At 45.7% G+C, this 18,354-nt stretch overlaps 1 protein-coding gene across 1 annotated transcript; it reads right to left on the bottom strand.

The window, feature by feature from the left end:
- Nucleotides 1–4,931: 4,931 nt before the first annotated feature.
- LOC137359126 (FMRFamide receptor-like) lies at nt 4,932–18,043 on the bottom strand. Its single transcript, XM_068025207.1, has 3 exons — nt 17,980–18,043; nt 8,378–8,440; nt 4,932–5,842 (listed from the first exon to the last, which is right to left on the bottom strand). The coding sequence occupies exons 1-3, from the start codon at nt 18,041–18,043 to the stop codon at nt 4,932–4,934; spliced, it is 1,038 nt and encodes a 345-aa protein (XP_067881308.1).
- Nucleotides 18,044–18,354: the final 311 nt, after the last annotated feature.

The following is an 18,354-nucleotide window of genomic DNA, read 5'->3' as shown; positions in this document are numbered from 1 at the left end:
GCATCGCTGAACCAATTATCAGCATTACTACCCATCCAGATAGATCACTGACCTGAATTCCCCTGTAAATACTCATGAAGATATTTTACTGTAATCTCCTTGAGCTCCACTTCCAGATAAAATACTGGCATCACTTGTACTGTACCTAACTATGCGCATATATCACTGACCTTAGTTACATTGCAACTACATGTCCAGGTATATCACTGACCTCACGTGGACTACAAGTACCCATCCAGGTCCAACATTGAACTCATTTCACTGCAGCTAACCATGCAGACATACCACTGCTGTCAAAAACAAAGAACAAAGCAAGTTACAGCACAGGAACAGGCCCTTCGGCCCTCCAAGCCTGCGGCGATCCAGATCCTCTATCTAAACCTGTCCCTATTTTCTAAGGGTCTGTATCTCTTTGCTTCCTGCTCATTCATGTATCTGTCTTGATACATCTTAAAAGACGCTATCGTGCCCGCGTTTATTACCCCCGCTGGCAACGCGCTCCAGGCACCCACCACCCTCTGCGTAAAGAACTTTCCACGCATATCCCCCCTAAACTTTTCTCCTCTCACTTTGAACTCATGACCCCTAGTAATTGGATCCCCCACTCTGGGAAAAAGCTTCTTGATATCCACCCTGTCTATACGTCTCATGATTTTCTACACCTCAATCAGGTCCCCCCTCAACCTCCGCATTTCTAATGAAAATAATCCTAATCTACTCAACGTATCTTCATAGCTAGCGTCCTCCATACCAGGCAACATCCTGGTGAACCTCCTCTGCACCCTCTCCAAAGCATCTACATCCGTTTGGTAATGTGCCGACCAGAACTGTACGCAGTATTCCAAATGTGGCCGAACCAAAGTCTTATACAACTGTAACATGACCTGCCAACTCTTCTACTCAATACCCCGTCCGATGAAGGAAAGTATGCCATATGCCTTCTTGACCACTCTATTGACCTGCGTTGCCACCTTCAGGGAACAATGGACGTGAACACCAAAATCACTCTGCACATCAATTTTCCCCAGGACTTTTCCATTTATTGTATAGTTCACTCTTGAATTGGATCTTCCAAAGTGCATCACCACGCATTTGCCCTGATTGAACTCCATCTGCCAGTTCTCTGCCCAAATCTCCAATCTATCTATATTGTGCTGTATTCTCTGACAGTCCCCTTCAGTATCTGCTACTCCACCAATCTTAGTGTCGTCTGCAAACTTGCTAATCAGACCACCTATACTTTTCTCCAAATCATTTATGTATATCACAAACAACAGTGGTCCCAGCACGGACCCCTGTGGAACACCACTGGTCACACGTCTCCATTTTGAGAAACTCCCTTCCACTGATACACTCTGTCTCCTGTTGCCCAGCCAGTTCTTTATCCATCTAGCTAGTACACCCTGGACCCCATAAGACTACACTTTCTCGATCAACCTGCCATGGGGAACTTTCACAAACACCTTACTGAAGTCCATGTATGTGACATCTACAGCCCTTCCCTCATCAATCAACTTTGTCACTTCCTCAAAGAATTCTATTAAGATGGTAAGACATGGCCTTCCCTGCACAAAACCATGTTGCCTGTCACTGATAAGCCCATTTTCTTCCAAATGGGAATAGATCCTATCCCTCAGTATCTTCTCCAGCAGCTTCCCTACCACTGACGTCAGGCTCACCGGTCTATAATTACCTGGATTATCCCTGCTAGCCTTCTTAAACAAGGGGACAACATTAGCAATCTTCCAGTCCTCCGGACCTCACCCGTGTTTCAGGATGCTGCAAAGATATCTGTTAAGGCCCCAGCTATTTCCTCTCTCACTTCCCTCAGTAACCTGGGATAGATCCCATCCGGACCTGGGGACTTGTCCACCTTAATGCCTTTTAGAATACCCAACATTTCCTCCCTCCTTATGCCGACTTGACCTAGAGTAATCAAACATCTATCCCTAAACTCAACATCCGTCATGTCCCTCTTCTCGGTGAATTCCAATGCAAAGTACTCGTTTAGAATCTCACCCATTTTCTCTGACTCGACGCATAATTTTTCTCCTTTGTCCTTGAGTGGGACAATCCATTCTCTCGTTACCCTCTTGCTCCATGGATATGAATAAAAGGCTTTGGGATTTTCCTTAACCCTGTTTGCTAAAGATATTTCATGACCTCTTTAAGCCCTCTCAATTCATCGTTTCAGATTGGTCCTACATTCCCGAAATTCTTCCAAAGTTTTGTCTTTCTTCAGCCGCCGAGACCTTATGTATGCTTCCTTTTTCCTCTTAGCTAGTTTCACAATTTCACCTGACATCCATGGTTCCCTAATCTTGCCATTTCTATCCCTCATTTTCACAGGAACATGTCTCTAATGCACGCGAATCAACCTCTCTTTGAAACCTCCCACATATCAAATGTAGATTTATCTTCAAACAGCTGCTCCCAATCTACATTCCCCAGCTCCTGCCGAATCTTGGTATAGTTGGCCTTCCCCCAATTTAGTACTCTTCCTTTCGGACCACTCTCGTCACTTGCACTGGGACCAAAAGTACAGATAATCCCTGTCCTAACTTACACTTAACCGCGCTCAAAGATAGAATGCATACTTCATTTGTACCGCAGCCACCAATCTAAATATATTAACGATGTCACTTGTATGCTCACCACACATCCAGATGCATATAATAAATCATTCGTTGTGTATCTACACATCCACATAGATCACCGAACTCAATGTGCAGCATCACTAAGCTCCACATATATGACTGACCACGTGACTTGTCTGAAGCTGCACATCCCTTTCCATCATTGACCTGACATGTACTGTATTTACAATTTCAGTTATATCAATGCCCTCAATTTTGCTGTAACTACTCATACTGATCTTTACTGCATATCACCTTCCAGGTATATCACTGGCCACACTTTTACTGCATTCACCCATCTAAAAAGCAACAGTCGCTTCTGTTTCTGTTGCGCCCTTTATGTAATTCATGTTCTCTTGACTCTTCACAGAGACATTGAGACGGCAAACTGGCACTGCCACAGAATGAAATATTAGTTAAATAACCACAAGCTTAGTCGGTTGTGTCTGTTTTAAGGAATGTCTTAAAGATGGAAAGTGATTTAGAGAATTCGAGGTGCACACAGAGGGAATTCCGGATCTTTGTGCCTCAGCTGCTAAAAGTGTCATCCCAAATTGCAGAGCGATAAAAATCAGAGGTCCTGCAGTGGCCAGAATTCGATGAGTGTACATAATCTGGTTGTTTGTGGGCAGGAACAGATTACAGAGATAGAGGGGGCGAGGCATTGGAGGGGATTGAAAACGTGAAGGAACATTTTGATTGAAGGGACACCAAATGTAGTTGATCGACTGCAGAGGTGATAGGTGAAAGGGTCTCACTGTGAGTTAAGACATGAGCAGCAGGTCTATGGAGGTTGAATATTCGAAATCAGCCATTGCACAGGTATTAAAGGAAAGGATGAGGTTTTCAACAGCTAAATATCTGAGGCACAGACGATTTCTAGCGACGTTCAGTGTGTGGAAATCGGCAGGCTTCGTGAACGTGGGCATATGTAGTTGGAAGCACATCTAGGGCTCAAACTTCATACCATGTTTGTGTACTGATTTAGTGTAAGACAGATATCGGCACGAGGGATGAAGTCAGTAGCTCGAGAACGTAGTCTTGAGCGAGCAGCCAAGACTATGGTTTCAATCTTCCCAATGTGTAATACGAGGAAAGCTTTGCTCAGCCAGTACTGGATACTGTACAACAGTCTTAACATTTAGACACTGTGACGGGGTCAAGTGGCATAGTGGTCAATGGGTAAATGTTAAATATTCGCTGTAATTTTGGCTGATGTCACTGAAGAGCAGGCCAGCATTTAAATGAGAAATTGGAGGGACCAAGGATAGATACAGGAGTGGGATGGGAAGTCATTGATGGTGATTCTCTGTCCACAATTAGATGGATATGAATGGACCGAGGCGCATGCAGCTCCAAATAGCGAGAGAACGACGGAGAGGCTGTGGTGGAAGATGACGTGGTCAACCTTGTGAAAGACTGTAGACAGGTAGACAGGGATGGTTTACCGTTATCACAGTCACATAGGATGTTATTTGTGATGTTGCTAAGATTTGTTTTGGTATTATGGCACGGGCAGAAACCTGGTTGGAAGGATTCTCAGCACGGAGTTCCAGATAAGATAGGCACGTATTTTTGAGAAACAACAGATTCAAGGTCTTTTGAGAAGAAAGGGAGGATGGAAACAGGGTGGTAGTTTGGGAGAACGGAGGGACAAAGTATGAGGTTCTTTTGAAAAGAGAAGTAGTGACGTCAAATTTGAGGTGAGAGGGATACAATTTAAAGAAAGGGAACTGTCAGCAATATTGGTCAACTTGAAGTCAGGAAGCATCACAGCCCCATCCATCTGAGCAGCTGCCAAACTGAAGCGTGAGGTCTGTCAGCTTCTGAGCGGAGCCGAGCACCAGTTCCTCACACCAGCTTCCTTCTTCCCACCCAAGCCCCTCAACTTTTCCAGGTGGAAACCAAACCTCAACCCACCATCTGACTCGTATAGTGAAAACAGAGACAATGGAGCAACAACTGGGGAATGGGATGGAGACCGTCTCAATAATGTGCCTCAAAAAATACATAAAATTGATAATCGGTTCACACAATAAGATAGTCAGCATCTGCAGCATTTTGTTTTCATTTACACACGTTTATTTATTTTTAATCAGATGTTGGGAACTGCAAATCAAACCAGTGGTAGTGGAGGGTGGAAGTGAGTTTTTTCCCTTCTCCTCCTCCTCTGCAGACAGGGCTGTGACTAACCTACTGAAGACTTTACATCTTCCCAAGGTTACCTCTTTTCCTTGACAACTCTGGGGATAAATATAATGTTCATGAACACTGGGACCCACCTCTGGACTGCTCTCAGCACTTTTGTTTAATCATGAATTGAATAATTGATACAACCGGATATTTCACAGCGACCATGAACTGCTCTCTGAACTTGGACTGGGTCACCATATAAATAAATGCATTTGTGCAGCTATTTAAATTCTGCAGCATGATTGCAACATTTCGAAATATCAATACAGAATCATTGTAATAATCGGGATTTGCTCCTGCAATGCTATAGCTTAAAAAATCTACAACATATGTAAACCAGAGAAATATGAAGCTGACAGATATGGTGAAGAGTAAAATCACAGACTTCCTTCTGCTGTCCATCTCTGGGTCACTGCGATTCTCTCCCTTGCTCTGACCTCTCAATCCCTTACGGACTCGACTGGCCACTATAATATGTCTGACTGTTCGGGAGTTGAGAAACAGAACTAAAGTGAATGGAAGCAATGGGGTTAAAACCTTATCAAACCAATGAAAACCCACCCAACCGGGCTCAGAGAAAAAGCTTGACTTTGGAAGACAGAACAGCGGTACATTGGAGACTATCAATACAGATTCAAATACAAAGTAGAGAGGAATGTTTTTTAAACAGAGCAGAATGCTGGTTATTGCTAAAATCACAGCTGCATTTTTCTCGGTGCAATATATAGTTTTCAGCTTTTGGAAGCAAATGGCCACAAACCGGTCAAATGAGAAAGTGATGGTGAACCAGACAGAACAATCTCTTGCTGCACGACCCAAGGTAAAGTTAACACTGCAGACCGGAGTGATGTCCAGGAAAGAACCGTGGAAATAATAACGATTGATTTGTTTCAGTATGACCAGAGTGATAGTGAGCAGTAAATCAGCCGTTGCCATGGCCACCAGGTAGCGAGTGGTGCATGCAGACAGGCCACACTTTCGCCTGGACAGGATCACAATTGCCACTAAATTAACTGTGAGAGGGAAAGGAAAGCGACAGGAAATTACTGATCAAGCATTCTCCGAGTCCGAGCTTCGTCACATCAGGATTTTGGCAGAAAACGGGTCAGTTGAGATCGGGTCAGTAGTTAAAGAATCTCAACCACGACCAGACCAGCCTCGAACTTTCCAGCTTTAATTGAATCGGGACGGGGGCTTTCAGCCAAACATTCCCAAGAGACTTCTGACACCTCCTCATGAGAATACAAAGATGGAATTCATGATCAAACACTCCCCCTCCAGCCTTGGTGGTGTGAGGGATAATAGGGTGCCTTCTGGAGATGGTCCTCCCGGTCTGTTCAGTTGCAGATATCCACCGATACCCTGCCCAGTGCTGGAACCATTTCCACTTGTCCTTATTTGACAACTCGAAATCTGCATCACCCCACAGTTGGTGAATGGAACCTGGCAATGGACACACCTTCCACGTCCATGTGATTAGCAGCAGAAAAACCTTCCTTATGGGGCCTGGAATTAGAGAACTATCTTACTGTCTCCCTCATCTCATTCCCCTCCCCCTCTCTCTCCTCTTCCCCTGCCGCCCCCTCACTGGACTTGGATCATGCTCCAGGAATGAGAAACCCCCTCTTAGGAATGGGATCAGACACAACCCTCACCTTTCCACTCGCTTTCACCCTTTCCCTCTGTCCCTGGGCACTCACCATTCCTAGAAGTCTTCACACCCTTTTCCCTCTCCGTTCTCGGATCACGACTAAGGAAGCCAGACATCAAAACCCCCTCCCGGATTTAGCGATCAGACACTCTGCTGATCACCTCTCCTCCTGCCCCTTCCTCACGATCACCGGAATTAGTGGTCTACCATCCTCCCCCTCCCACTGTGCTACCCTTGACCCCTTCTCCGGATTCAGACCACACACCCGGACAGGAAACCCACCCCCTGAATTGGGGTTCGACAGCCCAGAAATCGGAGATCGTACAAATCTCTAGCCCTCTTGAGTTGGGGGCTGGGAACGTCTGATATCAGGCAACTCCCCCAATGCCCCAGGGTCATGGTTTGACGTCCTGGTCCAGAGTCATCCTTGACTGAGGTAATGTAAGCATGTCAAGCAGACGGACTTCAGGATGAGGAATCCTCCAAGGAGAAAAGGAACAGTTCTGGAATTAAAAACTCCGACACTACTCTCCAACTATATCAGTCAGGACTGTTAATATGCACGCCTAAGCATTGGAGAAAAAGGAAAACGCCGAGGCTGCTGTGAATCTGATAGAAATAGAAAATGCTAAAACACGCAGTCGGTATGGCAGCCTCTATAAAAGGAGTATCAGTCGAGAAATGGTGTTGAGGAAATTGTTGGGATTGAAGGCCGAAAAATCCCCAGTGCCTGATGGTATACATCCCAGAGTACTTAATTAAGGGTTCCCAGAAATAGTGGACACCTTGGTGGTCATCTTTCAAGATTCTATGGACACTGAAACAGTTCGTACTGAAAGGAGGGTAGCTAATGTATCCCCACTATTTAAAAAGGGAGGGAGAGAGAGTGCAGGGAACGATAGAGCAGTCAGCCAGATGTCGGGAAAAATTCGAGAGTCTATTAACAAAGATTTTATATCGGAACACTTGGAGAACAGTGGTAGAATCAGATAGAGTCAGCATGCCTTTACAAAAGGGAAATCATGATTGGCAAATCTACCAGAATTCTTCGAGGATGAAACTAGTAGAGTTGATGAGGGAGAGCCAGTGGATCTAGTTCATTTGAACATTCAGAAGAATTTAGATGAACTCAGGGCTTGGATTAATACCTGGGAGTATGATGTTATTGCTATTACTGAGACATGGTTGTTGGAAGGGCACCATTGGCAACTAAATATCCCAGACATCGATGGTTCAGGCGGGATAGAGAGGGAGGTAAAAGGGGTGGAGGAGTTGCTTTACTGGTCAAAGAGGATATCACAGCTGTGCTGAAGGAGGGCACTATGGAGGAATCGAACAGAGAGGCAATATGGGCAGAACTCAGAAATAGGAAGGGTGCGGTAACAATGTTGGGGCTGTACTACAGGGCTCCGAACAGCGAGCGTGAGATAGAGGTACAAATATGTAAACAGATTATGGAAAGGTGCAGGAGCAACAGGGTGGTGGTGGTAGGAGGTTTTAATTTTCCCAACATTGCCTGGGATTCACTTAGTGTTAGAGGTCTAGGTGGAGCAGAATTTGTAAGGAGCATCCAGGAGTGCTTTCTGGAGCAGTATGTAAATAGTCCAACGCGGGGAGGGGACATACTGGACCTGGTGTTGGGGAATGAGCCCGGCCAGGTGGTTGAAGTTTCAGTAGGGGACTACTTTGAGAATAGATATCTCAATTCCGTAAGTTTTAGAATATTCATGGACAAAGACGAGAGTGGTCCGATATGTGGGAGGCTTTTAAAGAGAGGTTGATTCGCGAGCAGGAGAGACATGTTCCTGTGAAAATGAGGGATAGAAATGGCAAGATAAGGGAACCATGGATGACAGGTGAAATTGTGAAAATAGCTAAGAGGAAAAAGGAAGCATACATAAGGTCTCGGCGGCTGAAGAAATACGAAGCTTTAGAAGAATTTCGGGAATGTAGGACCAATCTGAAACGAGGAATTAAGAGGGCTTAAAGAGGTCATGAAATATCTTTAGCAAACAGGGTTGAGGAAAATCCCAAAGCCTTTTATTCATATCTAAGGAGCAAGCACGTAACCAGAGAAAGGATTGGCCCACTCAAGGACAAAGGAGGAAAATTATGCGTGGAGTCAGAGAAAATGGGTGAGATTCTAAATGAGTACTTTGCATCGGTATTCACCGAGGAGAGGGACATGACGGATATTGAGGCGAAGGATAGATGTTTGATTACTCTAGGTCAAGTCGATATAAGGAGGGAGGAAGTGTTGGGTATTCTAAAATGCATTACGGTGGACAGGTCCCCACATCAGAATGGGATCTATCCCAGGTTACTGAGGGAAGTGAGAGAGGAAATAGCTGGGGCCTTAACAGATATCCTTGCAGCATCCTTAAACACGTGTGAGGTCCCGGAGGACTGGAGGATTGCTAATGTTGTCCCCTTGTTTAAGAAGGCTAGCAGGGATAATCCAGGTAATTATAGACCGGTGAGCCTGACGGCAGTGGTAGGGAAGCTGCTGGAGAAGATACTTAGGGAGAGGATCTATCCCCATTTTGAAGAAAATGGGCTTATCAGTGATAGACAACATAGTTTTGTGCAGCGAAGGCCATGTCTTACCAACTTAATAGAATTCTTTGAGGAAGTGACAAAGTTGATTGATGAGGGAAGGGCTGTAGATGTCATATACATGGACTTCAGTAAGGCGTTTGATAAGGTTCCCCATGGCAGGTTGATGGAGAATGTGAAGTTGCATGGTGTCCAGGATGTAAAGAACTGGTTGGGCAACAGGAGACAGAGAGTAGCAGTGGAAGGGAGTTTCTCTAAATGGAGCCGTGTGACCAGTGGTGTTCCACAGGGAACCGTGCTGGGACAACTGTTGTTTGTGACATACCTAAATGATTTGGAGGAACGTATAGGTGGACTGATTAGCAAGTTTGCAGACGCCACAAAGATTGGTGGAGCAGCAGATAGTGAAGGGGACTGTCAGAGAATACAGCAGAATATAGATAGATTGGAGATTTGGGCAGAGAAATGGCAGATGGAGTTCAATCAGGGCAAATGCGAGGTGATGCATTTTGGAAGATCCAATTCAAGACTGAACTATACAATAAATGGAAAAGTCCTGGGGATAATTGATGTGCAGAGTGATTTGGGTGTTCAGGTCCATTGTTCCCTGAAGGTGGCAACGCAGGTCAATAGAGTGGTCAAGAAGGCATACGGCATGCTTTCCTTCATCGGACGGGGTATTGAGTGCAAGAGTTGGCAGATCATGTGACAGTTGTATAAGATTTTGGTTCGGCCACATTTGGAATACTGCGTGCAGTTCTGGTCGGCACATTACCAAACGGATGTAGATGCTTTGGAGAGGGTGCAGAGGAGGTTCACCAGGATGTTGCCTGGTATGGAGGGCGCCAGCTGTGAAGAGACGTTGAGAAGATTCGGATTATTTTCATTAGAAATGCGGAGTTTGAGGGGGGACCTGATTGAGGTGTAGAAAATCATGAGAGGTATAGACAGGGTGGATGGCAAGAAGCTTTTTCCCAGAGTGGGGTTTCAATTACTCGGGGTCATGAGTTCAAAGTGAGAGGGGAGATGTTAAGGGGGGATATGCGTGGAAAGTTCTTTACGCAGAGGGTGGTGGGTGCCTGGAACGCGTTGCCAGCGGAGGTGGTAGACGCGGACACGATAGCGTCTTTTAAGATGTATCTAGACTTATACATGAATGGGCAGGAAGCAAAGAGATACAGACCCTTAGAAAATAGGCGACATGTTTAGATAGAGGATCTGGATCGGCGCAGGCTTGGAGGGCCGAAGGGCCTGTTCCTGTGCTGTAATTTGCTTTATTCTTTGTTCCTTGGGTGGGAGGGTAAGTTGTGAGGAGGATGCAGAGAGGCTTCAGGATGATTTGTACAAGTTGGGTGAGTGGGCTAATGCATGGCAGATGCAAAATAATGCTCATAAATGTGAGGTCTTCCTCTTTGGTAGCAGACACTGGAAGGCCTATAAGATCTGAATAGCTATAAACTCAGAGAGGGAAATATTCAGCGAGAGCTGGGTGTTTTCGTACACCAGTCACGGAAGGTAAGCATGCAGGTGCAACAGGTGGTAAAATAGTCAAATGGTATGTTGGCCTTCATTGCGAGAGGGTTCAAGTACAGAAGCTGGGATGCCTTGCTGCAATCATACAGGGCTTTGGTGAAGCCACACCGGGAATATTGTGTGCTGTTATGGTCTCCTTTGGAAATAGAATTAGAATTAGAACATTACAGCGCAGTGCAGGCCCTTCGGCCCTCGATGTTGCGCCGACCTGTGAAACCATCTGACCTACACTATTCCATTTTCATCCATATGTCTATCCAATGACCACTTAAATGCCTTTAAAGTTGGCGAGTCTACTATTGTTGCAGGCAGGGCGTTCCACGACCCTACTACTCTCTGTGAAAAGAAACTACCTCCAACATCTGTCCTATATCTATCACCCCTCAACTGAAAGCTATGTCTCCTCGTGTTTGCCATCACCATCCGAGGAAAATGACTCTCACTATTCACCCTAACTAACCCTCTGATTATCTTATATGTCTCCATGAAGTCACCTCTCCTCCTCCTTCTCTCCAACGAAAACAACCTCAAGTCCCTCAGCCTTTCCTCGTAAGACCTTCCCTCCATACCAGGCAACATCCTAGTAAATCTCCTCTGCACCCTTTCCAAAGCTTTCACATCCTTCCTATAATGCGGTGACCATAATTGCATGCAATACTCCAGGTGCGGCCTCACCAGAGTTTTGGACAGCTGCAGCATCACCTCGTGGCTCCGAAACCCGATCCCCCTACTAATAAAAGCGAACACACCATATGCCTTCTTAACAGCCCTATTAACCTGGGTAGCAACTTTCAGGGATTTATGTATCTGGACAGCAAGATCTCTCTGCTCATCTCCACTACCAAGAATCTTCCCATTAGCCCAGTACTCTGCATTGCTGTTACTCCTTCCAAAGTGAATCACCTCACACTTTTCCGCATTAAACTCCATTTGCCATCTCTCAGCCCAGCTCTGCAGCCTATCTATGTCCCTCAAAACCCTACAACATCCTTCGGCACTATCCACAACTCCACCGACCTTCGTGTCATCCGCAAATTTACTAACCCACCCTTCTACACCCTCATCCAGGTCATTTATAAAAATGACAAACAGCAGTGGCGCCAAAACAGATCCTTGCGGTACACCACTAGTAACTAAACTCCAGGATGAACATTTGCCATCAACCACCACACTCTGTCTTCTTTCAGCTGGCCAATTTCTGATCCAAAGCTCTAAATCACCTTCAACCCCTTAATTCCGTATTTACTGCAATAGCCTACCGTGGGGAACCTTATCAAACGCCTTACTGAAATCCATATACACCACATCCACTGCTTTACCCTCTTCCACCTGTTTGGTCACCTTCTCGAAAAACTCAATAAGGTTTGTGAGGCACGACCTATCCGTCACAAAACCGTGCTGACCATCGCTAATGAACGTATTCTTTTCAATATGATTATAAATCCTGTCTCTTATAACCTTTTCCAACATTTTACCCACAACTGAAGTAAGGCTCACAGGTCTATAACTATCAGGGCTGTCTCTACTCCCCTTCTTGTCCAAGGGACAACATTTGCTATCCTCCAGTCTTCCGGCACTATTCCTGTCGACAATGACGACATAAAGATCAACAACAACGGCTCTGCAATCTCCTCCCTGGCTTCCCAGAGAATCTTCGGATAAATCCCAACTGGCCCAGGGGACTTATCTATTTTCTCACTTTCCAAAATTGCTAACACCTCCTCCTTGTGAACCTGAATCCCATCTCGCCTAGTCGTCTGAATCTCAGTATTCTCCTCGACAACATTTTCTTTCTCTACTGCAAATACTGACGAAAAATATTCATTTAACGCTTCCCCTATCTCCTCTGATTCCACACACAACTTCCCACTACTATCCTTGATTGACCCTAATCTAACTCTCGTCATTCTTTTTTTCCTGATGTACCGAAAGAAAGCCTTAGAGTTTTCCCTTATCCTATCCGCCAATGACTACTGGTGTCCTCTCCTTGCTCTTCTTCGCTCTCCCTTTAGATCCTTCCTGGCCGGCTTGTAACTCTCAAGCGCCCGAACTGAAACTTCACGTCTCATCCTAACATAAGCCTTCTTCTTCCTCTTGACAAGCGCTTCAACTTCTTGAGTAAAGCACGGCTCCCTCGCTCGACAACTTCCTCCCTGCCTGACAGGTACATACTTATGAAGGACACGCAGTAGCTGCTCCTTGAATATGCTCCACATTTCGATTGTGCCCATCCCCTGCAGTTTCCATCCCCATCCTACACATCCTAAATCTTGCCTAATCGCATCATAATTTCCTTTCCCCCAGCTATAATTCTTGACCTGCGGTATATACCTGTCCCTGCCCATCGCTGAGGTAAACCTAACCGAATTGTGATCACTATCACCAAAGTGCTCACCGACATCTGAATCTAACACCTGGCCGGGTTCATTACCCAGTACCAAATCCAATGTGGCATCGCCCCTGGTTGGCCTGTCCACATACTGTGTCAGAAAACCCTCCTGCACACACTGGATAAAATCTGACCCATCTAAAGTACTCGAACTATAGTATTTCCAGTCAATATTTGGAAAGTTAAAGTCCCCCATAACAACGACCCAGTTATTCTCGCTCCTGTCGAGAATCATCTTCGCTATCCTTTCCTACTCATCTCTGGAACTATTCGGAGGTCTATAGAAAACTCCCAACAGGGTGACCTCTCCTCTCCTATTTCTAACCTCGGCCCATACTACCTCAGTAGACGAGTCCTCAAACGTCCTTTCTGCCACTGTAATAATCTCGTTGATTAACAATGTCACCACCCCCCCCCCCCTTTTACCATCTTCTCTGTTCTTACTGAAACATCTAAATCCCGGAACATGCAACATCCATTCCTGCCCCTGCTCTACCCATGTCTCCGAAATGGCCACAACATCGAGATCCCAGGTACCAACCCATGCTGCAAGCTCACCCACCTTATTCCGGATGCTCTTGGCGTTGAAGTAGACACACTTTAAACCAAGTTCTTGCTTGCCAGTGCCCACTTGCGTCCTTGTAACCTTATCTCTGACCTCACTACTCTCAACATCCTGTACACTGGAACTACAATTTAGGTTCCCATTACCCTGCTGAATTAGTTTAAACCACCCCGAAGAGCACTAGCAATTCTCCCCCCACCGCCCCCCCCCCCCCCAGGATATTGGTACCCCTCTGGTTCAGGTGAAGACCATCCTTTTTGTAGAGGTCCCACCTACCCCAAAAAGAGCCCCAATTATCCAGGAAACCAAAACCCTCCCTCCTACACCATCCCTGCAGCCACGTGTTCAACTCCTCTCTCTCCCTATTCCTCGCTTCGCTGTCACGTGGCACGGGCAACAACCCAGAGATAACAACTCTGTTTGTTCTCGCTCTAAGCTTCCACCCTAGCTCCCTGAATTTCTGCCTTAAATCCCCATCTCTCTTCCGACCTATGTCGTTGGTGCCTATGTGGACCACGACTTGGGGCTTCTCCCCCTCCCCCTCAAGGATCCCAAAAACACGATCCGAGACATCACGAACCCTGGCACCTGGGAGGCAACACACCAACCGTGAGTCTCTCGTTCCCACAGAACCTCCTATCAGTTCCCCTAACTATGGAGTCCCCAATGACTAATGCTCTGCTCCTCTTCCCCCTTCCCTTCTGAGCAGTAGGGACAGACTCTGTGCCAGAGACCTGTACCCCATTGCTTACCCCTGGTAAGTCATCCCCCGCAACAGTATCCAAAACGGTATACCTGTTTTTGAGGGAAACTGCCACAGGGGATCCCTGCACTGCCTGCTGGTTCCCTCTCCTTCCCCTGACGGTAACCCATCTACCTACTTCTTGTACCTGAGGTGTGACTACCTCCCCATAACTCCTCTCAATAACCCCCTCCGCCTTCCCAATGATCCGAAGTTCATCCAGCTCCAGCTCCAGTTCCCTAACGCGGTTCTCGAGGAGCTGGAGTTGGGTGCACTTCCCGCAGATGCAGTCAGCAGGAACACTCTTGGCGACCCTTACCTCCCACATTCCGCAGGAGGAACATTCAAATGCCTTAACCTCCTTTCCCACTATACTAAGTTCCCAACAAATCTGCTGAAAAACCAAAAAAACAGTCAAAACTTGTTAGCTTAGCAATCCGACGGACAGAACCTTTGAAATAAAAAGCTTACCTTATCAACACACCAGAGTCCTTTTTTCTGGTTAGAGGAGGAGGGTGGGTGGGTGACACTGCACGTGCAGTGTCTCGGGTACAGCCACCGCCCAAATATATAGTTTTTACTTACCCAGCAGTCCCCTGGTCCTCCGAAAACAAAAGGGAATTAACTTTAACTTACACTGAAACTGACCTCCCAGCTGCAAGTTCGCTCGGAACCTCCGCTTCTGTGAAAGCTGCTGCAACCAAAAGAAAGTGATTTTAAACCGCCCAAATATATAGTTTTTACTTACCCAGCAGCCCCCTGGTCCTCCGAAGACAAAAGGGAATTAACTTCAACTTGCACTGAAACTGACCTCCCAGTTGCAAGTTCGCTCCGCACCTTCGCTTCTCTCAAAGCTGCTGCTTATCTGAGGAAGGATGTTCTTAATATAGAGGGAGTGCAGCGGAGGTTTACCAGACTGATTCCTGGGATGGCGGGACTGACATATGAGGAGAGATGGAGTCGGTGAGGATTATATTCGCTGGAGTTCAGAAGAGTGAGGGGGGATCTCATGGAAACCTATACAAGTGGATCACGACTTGACAGGGTAAATGCAGGAAGGATGTTCCCGATGGTGGTGGACTCGAGAACCAGGGGTCATAGCCTAAGGATACGGGGTAGAACTTTCAGGACTGAGATGTGGTGAAATTTCTTCACCCAGTGAGTGGTGAGTCTGTGGAATTCGCTACTACAGAAAGCAGTTGAGGCCAACATATTGAATGTTTTCAAAAATGAGTTAGATATAGCTCTTGGGTCTGAAGGGATCAAAGGGAATGGGGCGGAGCCGGAACAGGCTACTGAGTTGGATGATAAGCCATGATCATAATGAATGGCGGAGCAGGCTTGAAGGGCCGAATACCCTACTCCTGCTCCTATTTTCTGTGGTTTTATGTTTCTAAACAGAGTTAACGTTTTAGTTCGATAACCTTTTCATCTGAACTGGACGATATTCGAGATTAACAATCCTGAAGGATTTATAGAGCAGTAAAGTGGCGTCGAGAGGAGGAAACAAACAGCGCCGAAGTGCTGTGATGGGTGGAGGTCAAAAGGGAATGCAGGTTATTGGTAAAATTACAGCTGCAGTTTTCTTGGTGCTATAATTAGTTTTCAGCTTTTGGCAACGTAGAAACCGAGAAACATAGAAAATATGAGCAGGAGTAGGCCATTCGGCCCTTCGAGCCTGCTCCACCATTCATTATGATCATGGCTGATCATCAAATTGAATAACCTGTTCCTGCTTTCCCCCCATATGCTTTGATCCATTTTGCCCCAAGAGCTATATCGAACTCCTTCTTGAAATACACAATGTTTTGACCTCAATTGCTTTCTGTGGTAGCGAATTCCATAGGCTTACAACTCTTGCAGTGTGGAAATTTCTCTGCCTCTCAGTCCTGAAAGGTCGACCCCATATCCAGAGACTATTAACCCTTGTATCTGGACTCCTCTACCATCGGCAACTTCCTTCCTGCATCTACGCTGTCAAGTTCTGTTAGAATTTTATTGGTTTCGATTAGATCAGTCTGGTAACCCTTCGCTGCACCCTCTCTATAGCAAGAACAACCTTCCTCAGATAAGGGGACCAAAACTGCACGCATTATTCCAGGTGTGGCCTCACTAAGGCCCTGTATAATTGCAGCAAGACATCCCTCTTCCTGTACTCAGATCCTCTCGCTTTGAAGGCAAACATACCCTCCCCCACCCCGTTTGCCCTTTCTGTCACCTGTTGCACCTGCATGCTTATCTTCAGCGACTGGGGTACGAGAAAACGCAGGTTTCGTTGCATCTTCCCCTCTCTCAGTTTATAGCCGTTCAGATAATAATCTGCCTTCCTGTTTTTGCTACTAAAGTGGATAACCTCACCTTTATCCACTTTATACTGCATCTGGCTTTCATCTGCCCACTCACTCAACTTGTCCAAATCACCCTGAAGCTTCACTGCATCCTGCTCACAACTCACCCTTCCACCCAGCTTTGTGTCATCTGCATAATTGGAGATATTACATTTAATTCCCTCATTTAAATCATTAATATATATTGTGAATAGTTGGGGTCCTCGCACCGATCCCTGCAGTACCTCACTAGTCTCTGCCTGCCCTTTGGAAAAAGAACCATTTATTCCTACTCTTTGTTTCCTGTCTGCAAATCAATGTTCTGTCCATCGCAATACACTACCCCCAATTCCATGTGCTTTAATTTTCCACGCTAACCTCTTTTATGGGACTTTGTCGAAAGCCTTCTGAAAGTCCAAATAATCCATATCCACTGGCTCCCCCTCATTTCTTCTATTAATTACATCCTCGAAGAATTCTTGTCGGTTTCGTAAAGCGATGCTGACTCTATCCGATTCTACCACTGTTCTCCAAGGGCTCTGCTATAAAATCTTTGATAATGGACTCTAGAATTTTCCCCACTACCGACGTCAAGCTCACTGATCTATAATTCCCTATTTTCCCTCTACCTCCCTTTTGAAATAGTGGGGTTACAATAGCTGCCCTCCAATCTGTAGTAACTGCTCCAGAGTCTATAGAACCTGGAAAGATCACAAGCAATGCATTCACTATTTCTAGGGCCACTTCCTTAATTACTCTGGGATGTAGATTATCAGGCCTTGGGGATTTATTGGCCTTCACATGCATCAATTTCCCAACACCATTTCTCTGCTAATACTGATTTCCAACAGGTACTCCCTGTGTACCCCAATATTTCTGGTACGTTACTTGTGTCCTCGTTTGTGAAGACCGAACCAAAGTATGCAGTTAGTTGATCAGCCACTTCTTTGTTCCCCAAAGTAAAGTCCCCTGTTTCAAACTGTAAGGGACCTACATTTGTATTCACCAAACTTTTTCTCTTCACAAACCTATAGAAACTTTTACAGTCAGTTTTTTTATGTTCCCTTGTAGCTTACTCTCGTACTCTATTTTTCCCTTCTTAATCAATCCCTTCGTACTCCTTTGCTAAATTCTAAACTGCTCCCAATTCTCAGTTCTATTGTTTTTGTCTGGCGAATTTGTCTGCCTCTTCCTTGGATCTAATGCTATCTCTAATTTTCCCTGTAAGCCATGGTTTGGCTACCTTTCCCGTTTTACTTTTGCGCCAGACAGAAATAAAAATTGTTGCAGTTCATCTATGCGCTCTTTGAATGTTTGCCATTGCCTCTCCACCGTCATCCCTGAAGTGATGTTTTCCCATCCTCTATAGTCAACTCGCGCCTCTTACCTCCGTAGTTTCCTTTATTAAGACTCAGGATACGAATCTCAGAATCAACTACGTCACTCCCCATCTTGATGAATATTTATATTATATTATGGTCTCTCATCTCCAAGGGGTCTCTAGATTGTCACTTATTTCTCTCTGACTACACAATGCCCAGTCTAAGATGCCTTGTTCTCTAGTTGATTCCACAACGTATTGGTCCAGAAGTCCATCCCGTAGACACGCCATGAGTTCCTCCTCTTCGGTATTGTGACTAATTTGGTTTGCGCAATCCATATGTAGGTGAAAGACACCGATAATTACAAATGTTCCTTTATCGCATGCATCTCTAGTTTACTGTTTACTGCCATTCCCAGCATCGACACTGCAGTTTGGGGT

The sequence above is a fragment of the Heterodontus francisci genome, unplaced genomic scaffold (genome assembly GCF_036365525.1).
Source record: "Heterodontus francisci isolate sHetFra1 unplaced genomic scaffold, sHetFra1.hap1 HAP1_SCAFFOLD_64, whole genome shotgun sequence".
In the NCBI taxonomy this organism is placed as follows: Eukaryota; Metazoa; Chordata; class Chondrichthyes; order Heterodontiformes; family Heterodontidae; genus Heterodontus; species Heterodontus francisci.
The sequence above is the reverse complement of the archived record's forward strand: the minus strand, read 5'-3'. Positions and strand labels throughout refer to the sequence as shown.

Bases quoted from the DNA above. Each gene is read 5' to 3' on its own strand.
- LOC137359126 (XM_068025207.1), bottom strand. From the start codon at position 18,043: ATGGGGAGTGACGTAGTTGATTCTGAGATTCGTATCCTGAGTCTTAAT. The intron at 8,441-17,979 runs GTAAGAGGCGCG...TCCTCGTTTCAG, and splicing joins TAATAAAGGAAACTACGGAG to ATTGGTCCTACATTCCCGAA. The intron at 5,843-8,377 runs GTATGCTTCCTT...TCCCTCTCACAG, and splicing joins TTCAGCCGCCGAGACCTTAT to TTAATTTAGTGGCAATTGTG.